The 6819-nt window shown below is 37.1% G+C and overlaps 1 protein-coding gene across 1 annotated transcript; it reads left to right on the top strand.

Moving 5' to 3' along the window:
- Positions 1–2143: 2143 nt before the first annotated feature.
- Positions 2144–5910, top strand: LOC131990162 (uncharacterized). The gene is made up of 5 exons (XM_059355561.1): positions 2144–2575; positions 3361–3654; positions 4752–5006; positions 5139–5275; positions 5509–5910. The coding sequence occupies exons 1-5, from the start codon at positions 2542–2544 to the stop codon at positions 5908–5910; spliced, it is 1122 nt and encodes a 373-aa protein (XP_059211544.1). The 5' UTR covers positions 2144–2541.
- Positions 5911–6819: the final 909 nt, after the last annotated feature.

Raw genomic sequence — 6819 nt, forward strand, 5'->3', positions numbered from 1 at the left:
ATAGTATCAAAAAAAAATACAGAAAAATATACAGCATAATATATTATACTTTCTGTGGTCAGGTGTATGCAAAGATAATCCAAAAAGAAAGGGACAAGGACAGAAAAAGAAACAAAATAAATAAATAAATAATAATAATAATGATAATAATAAACTAAAATAACAATAGATTAAAAAAGGATGACAAACAAATAGTTAACACCAAGACATCAAGAAATTAATAATACGTATGTATTAAATAATGCTTTATTCAAGCATTTTTCCACAAAAGAACAGTGCCACTATACATAAACATAACAATTTAGACATAAAAAATAATTGCATTTATTCCTCAGTATCTTGAAATATTTATACACATGCACATACATAAAATACATACCAGAGGCAGGTTTAGCTGAGTCCTTGCTGCGACGGTTTAGCTGGTTCCGGTGTTATATCCCTGCTGGTTTCCACACCAACAGGCAGCTGTGATGTAGTGTTCACTTATTCAATGATGTTCCCCCCAGTAGATAGGAGATGCGACTCGTAAAACGCCAGGTTTTATGTTTATATATGACGAATCTGCTGACAGAGGGGGGCCACAGCTGCGGATGTTGACGCACGCACGCGTACGGAAACCAGTTGGTATGGAAACCAGTAGGGATATAACACCGGGTTCGAATCCGGCCTGAGGTCCCTTTGCCGCACGAAAAATGCTAAAAAAAATAATCTTGAAAAAAAAAAAAGGCTTGACGCCAGCGCTTGGACGTATGTTTGTACGAGACTGAAGGCTGTAAAAACCGTGTAGCCATTGGCCGCTAAGCTAACGAGAGTGACGTTGCTAGCCAACCGCTAGCATCGGCAGTTCGAGGGTTTCAAGCACCGATAGATCCGTCAGTGACCACAAACGACTTTGGCTTTCTCTGACAAAAGTTTCAGCCTGCTTACTCTGCTTTTCATCGTCATAATGTTTCTCTTCAGGGTCGAAACACAAGTGCAAGTTAAAATGTATTTTCCTTTAGCCTGTTTGAATGAAGAGGATTTACCCTCGGTGTTACGGTTTAAGTGTTGACTGTGTTAACTGGCGACTTTCAGCCGTTAAACGGGTCTTTGTTTAGCTTTTCATTGCACTGTTAAATTAATATTTTGTTTTATCGTGTACTACCTGGCTGAGCTGCTGTGCCATTTTTAAAAATGAAAAGGTAAAATGCTGTTTTCGACAGCTTATATAACTACGTCAACCACAGTGTCACTCGAAAGTTACGAGTTAACTGGTGACTGTGTTAACTGGCGACTTTCAGCCGTTTAACAGTAAGAAATATGTAACAGTTAGCTGCTCTCTTGATTTAACTTCTCATGACAATGTCAAAATTAATATTTGGTATTCGGGGTCTGTTTGAATATACATATCACATGGCTGAGCTATTCAGCCCTTTCAAACATGATAAAAAAAGTAAAACGTTGTTGCTGCTGATGTAACTACATTAACCACAGACGCATTAGGCTGAAATTTCCGAGGGCGACAAGATAAACCGTAACACCCGCAGTATTCTGGTGACCACTTTTTGGAAGTAAAATAATAAATTAATTGAAATTATGCCAATAAACATTAACAATGGTTTTGTAATGCACTATGATAACCTGTTGCACAAAGGCTAAGTCAATACATATAGTAACCTAAGAGCAACTAAATATCTTAATCAAAACTCAAAAATGTATACATTTCCTTCAGTAACTTAAAGAAACCTACTGTATATGGAATATGAGACTTAATATACTTAATATAAGACTTATTTGGGATCTATTTAAATATACAATGTATATTTAAATAGATCTGCCGCTGCTTATAAAATGTAGGGGGAAACACTGTACATGTCTCAGCTAATCAGCCCATCTAACCACAGGCGCATATGTCTTAAAGTCACCAGATAACAGGGTCAATAGAAAACCCATAACACCAGCTTGGCCTTTTAAGCTGTGACGTAAATTTTGTTTGTAAGATGTAATAATTACACTAACCTTGTGGTAGCCACATTGAATAACAAAAGTAAAAGACCCCATATCTGTAGTCATAATAGATATGGCACAAGGCAGCTGGCTTCCTCAAATGATGTTTTAATTTAAGTAAAGTAAAAGTATGTTTCTGATATGGCATTTTATTTAGGTGTTAGTTCTCCATAATACTAGATTGTTAAGAACTTGATGGTATATTATAGTGCAGGCAAAAATCAGCTCGGCATTTTACTGCTATAGAAATTATTGTCCCTCATTTATTGTACCATGGTATAGTTTTCTATCAGGTAAAGAGTTTGACTATAGTTTCCTTGACTTTAACAAACGCCACTGTCTATGAGCAAGAGCCACATTTGCAATATTATTGAGAAAACCTTTGTTTCCTGGGCAGGTTTCTCTGGCTCTCAAATGAGGGTTGCATTCAAATTAATTTTTGCTTTGCTGCATTCATGGTTTCCTGCACCTGTTAAACAGGAAACCGCTTTCAATGCGTTAACAGTTAGATAATCATTGTCTAGTGTGCAAAGTATTCGACTGAGTGGATTGAAAATGCTTCTTCTTCTGGGTTTTTGTATTATTGCAGGTAAGATGAATAAAAATTCTATCACCATTTGCAAGTTAATGCCAAAGCCAGTTGATCTATTTTTGTAAAATTTATATTAGATTACATGGTATAACTGTTTAATGCAGTTAAGTCCTATATTCCATATACAGTAGGTTTTTTTAAGTTGGTAAAGGAAATTTGTTAATGTTTTGATGGAGATATTTAGTTACCATTTAAATTCTATTATTATTTCACTGAGAGAAAAAAAAGGTCTCCAGTATATGTGAATAAGTGTCTTACATTGTAGCCTATACCATACTGAAACATATAGAAAGCAACTTTTTAACTTTTAATGTTTAAAAGGGCTGAATAGCTCAGCCACGTAGTACATGTTACACAAAATATCTAAGAATACTTTTGACATTGCGATGAAAAGCTAAACATAGACCTATTTAACATCAGGAAGTAGCCAGTTAACACCAGTTTAACCCTAACACAGAGAGTAAATCAACTGTGCATCAAGTATAGCTGGTTGCTTGTAATGTTGTTGATAGCAACCTGAAAATGAAGAAAACAACAGCATCTTTGGAAATGCTCAATGATAGGTCCAGTGAGCATGTTCCATTAGTTGAAAGAAAGCAAAATGTATCTAACAAATGTTTGTCTTGCAAAAAAAACAAAATGCCAGGGAAGGGATTATGCTTGACATCCATCTCAGGATATTTTAAGTCACATACTTGATGCATGAGACTTTTTCCAAAGTAATATGCTGTTCTGTATTTCATGACGTTCTTCTAATGATGATATGTGATGTTTCCTGTCAGGGGTTACAGCAAAAGACGCACCGACGATGCACTACAGGTTGAAGAACAGCTCATTATGTCTACTCGTTGCTGAAACGCCACCATATCATAGCGCCACATGGAAATTTCATGATAGGGTCATTATCTTTTCTAATCAAACCACACCCATCTACAGAGACAAAGTGGATTACAATCCAAAGAACAGCTCGTTGTGTATCCACAAACTCACAGACACAGATAGTGGCATCTATACATTTTCATTCATTAATTCTCAATATCACGCATCAACTGAGACCCACAGACTAATTGTTGAAGGTAAGATTTTAAATTTCTTTCTCTTTTGTTGTTTAAGATTAGTATGGAAGTACAAACAATACATACTGTATGTTTCTTTATCTTGTATTTAGCTTAAGACCGGATTTAAGATTTTGTCAAACTCACATGACATGATCATATTATAATCAACCTCAGCCAATCCCCTCAAATGCATTGACCTTTTTTTCCATTGTCAATTCAAACATGTCTACAATCCAGTTTTCAAATAAAGACCCAAATAACAAATACACTTTAGGCCAGTGATTCCCAACCTTTTTCTTGAGGGACCCACATTTTTACCATTGTAAACTTTGGCGACCCCCCCTTTGGGATCTAGCTCACTGACTTTTTACGCACAATGATGTGACACATCTTTGTAATCAGCGTAGTTTCTGCTTTCACAGGACACCAAGTTTGTGTGGACTTTCGGTTTTAAGAGGTTAAATTTACACTCGTATGCTAAATGTTTTACTTTTGAAAAAAGCAAGACATTCAAACTTGCATGAAGCCTTGCCATGTGTTGTTAGCTTGTAGATTGGCTTTTTTTCCCTTCAAATTTATAGGTATAGATGTATATATTTAACCCATTAGATTTATTACACCCCTTAAAATAAAGAGGGCTTCGCGACCCCCCGTGGATCTTTGGCGCCCCCCTGGGGGGGTCGGGCCCCCCCGGTTGGGAATCACTGCTTTAGGCAATAAATGTTGTCGACAACGACCAGCGTACACGCCTGTTTATTGCCATATTATTATTTCATACAATATGTGATTATTTCAATTTTTTTAGTTACATATACTTTGTGGCTTATCTTTTAAGTGCAAGTGGCCTGAACATTTGTGTAAATCTGTTTTTATCAGATCTAGTTGCTGATATGAGCAGATGTTAGAGTGCATGGGGGCAGACAGTGGACAGTAAAGACATTTATACATTCTAATAAAGAAAAGAAGACTAACCCAAAAGCAGTTTTATATACATATATATAGTTGATCTTGTCTTGTTGTACATGAGTTTTGTTGTGATTCTTACTAGCTGCCACCAGAGGGTGCCAACAAATAAGCCAATGCCTTTAATGTTTCTGCTTGGGTTGGTGTTGCAGAAACTGTTCCTAGACCCATCATCAGAATGTCAGGGCTGCACTCCAACCTGTCTGCTGAATTGTGTAACGGCACAGTCAACTGCTCCATCCAGGACGATTGGATGTTTTCTGTTTGTGATAAAGACGGCTGCAGAACATCTCAGAGATCACTCAGAAGGCTCAACATCACCATCACCATTGGCAACAAATCTATTATCTGCAGAGGCAACAACTACGTCAGCACAAACAAAGTTTCCGAAAGCACAGAGGCAACGTGTAAGTATAATGTGAAACTTTAAATCAAGGATATTTGCTTCTTTCTCTTTTGGTCATTTTTGAGCAACCTTATTTTGATAATTCAGTTGTTGTGGTACTGTCTGCTAAAATTGAGTTTCCATGTCTTTACAGGCTTAGGAAAACGTAACCCAGAACAACCCACTGCCATAATAATTGTAATAGTTGTTGCAGTGTGTGTGTCCCTCGGTACATTTGCTGGTTTTGTGGCTAAGGGGCTCTCTTCATCACAATATAATCACAATCATCAGGTAAGCTGGTGTTACTAAGCAATATTTAATTGCAGGTTTGTGGTATCACTTTGAATTTGATGACAGTATGTTGTGCATTTTGAAATAAAATGTTTTTAGGTTATTGCAACTGAAACAATTCCTCAAGATGTGAAATTTATTTTACAAATCACACAAATGTCAATGCTAGGATCTGTCTTGTCATTGGATTTCACTGTTAAGAATGAATGCATATTTTTCTGCATTATCTCTAGGCGGGGGTGTCTAGTGCTCGGATAGTACAGAGCCAACCTGTGGAGGCACTGTCACAGTCCCTGCCCAGAGTCTGTACCTCCTCCTCCACCAGTCAAGCAGAGGCCTGTTATGAAAACGTGGGCGCCACAGAGCCCTGCCGCACCAGCAGCCCGACCGTCAGCCCAAGAGAGGAGTTAGGGTCCAAGCAAAGTCAGCAAATAGACACTGTTTACAGCTTTTTACAGGTACAGAAAGCGACTTCCTCTTTAGGTAAGAGTGATGACAGTGAAGGACACAAGGAGGTTCAAGAGGCCTCGGCGTCAGAGTGTGTCGGCCAGAATGAGGCGGAGCACCCTGCACAAATTGACACGGTGTACAGTGTGTTGCAAAAGCCACAAAAAAAGCCACAGCACCACCAATAGGACAAACAAGATTTTGAGAAAAAATCATGAAAAGAAACTTGACTCTGAAGAATGATATTGACATTCATGCAGTATTTACTTGAAACTGGAGGACACGTCGTTATGGATTATGCATGTATTTTGTACAGTGGGGCTCATTTATACATATATATTTTTAAAATCTAAAAATAAAAGAACTTGGGGAATTCCTTCAGTAATACTTCTTCAACTTCACTTTCTGTTATCATAAGCGTTTACAATTCCAATGCAAAAGTTGGGACATTGTTCAAAACAAACGAAACAGAAAGGGGTATTTGGAAATTCTTTTTCAACCTTTTTTTAAAAAAATTAAAAACTGTCTATTCAATGTCAATTAAATGTTATTGAGATTGCAATGTTATTCATCATATAGGATATTGCATAATTATCTTTCTTTCCATCACTTATATTTATTAAAAATATATTTATGATGTGATCTCTCCTAAACATTTTTTTTCCTGAAGTCTATGGTTAATGATTTAGAGTAAAGGACGTCTTGCATAACAATACTAAATCCAGAAGGTGTTTCGACACATATTTTGCCATTTAACAGATATTTGCAACTTCCTGTTTTCATTCTTACTTTGTTCATGGGTCAGTGAATACAGTAGAGTATACAGTATGCATAGAGCACAATGAGACAGCACTGTATTGGATGGTAAGTGCTAGTGTGTATGTTTTGTATGGGAGGATGTTTTATTGTTTGCCTTGTTTGACCCCAGTCACTGTGCAGTTGAAATAGAAGCTCTTTCCATAAATGACCACAAGGGGGTTTCAAACTCACTTATTTGATAGCCACAGAAAGCAAGTACTGCTTCTAAGGTCTGGGACTCTGGCTGCTGTTATGATGCCATGTGAAGTTAAGTTATGAGCCACTGTCTCAAATACCTC

Source organism: Centropristis striata, chromosome 17 (assembly GCF_030273125.1).
Source record: "Centropristis striata isolate RG_2023a ecotype Rhode Island chromosome 17, C.striata_1.0, whole genome shotgun sequence".
In the NCBI taxonomy this organism is placed as follows: Eukaryota; Metazoa; Chordata; class Actinopteri; order Perciformes; family Serranidae; genus Centropristis; species Centropristis striata.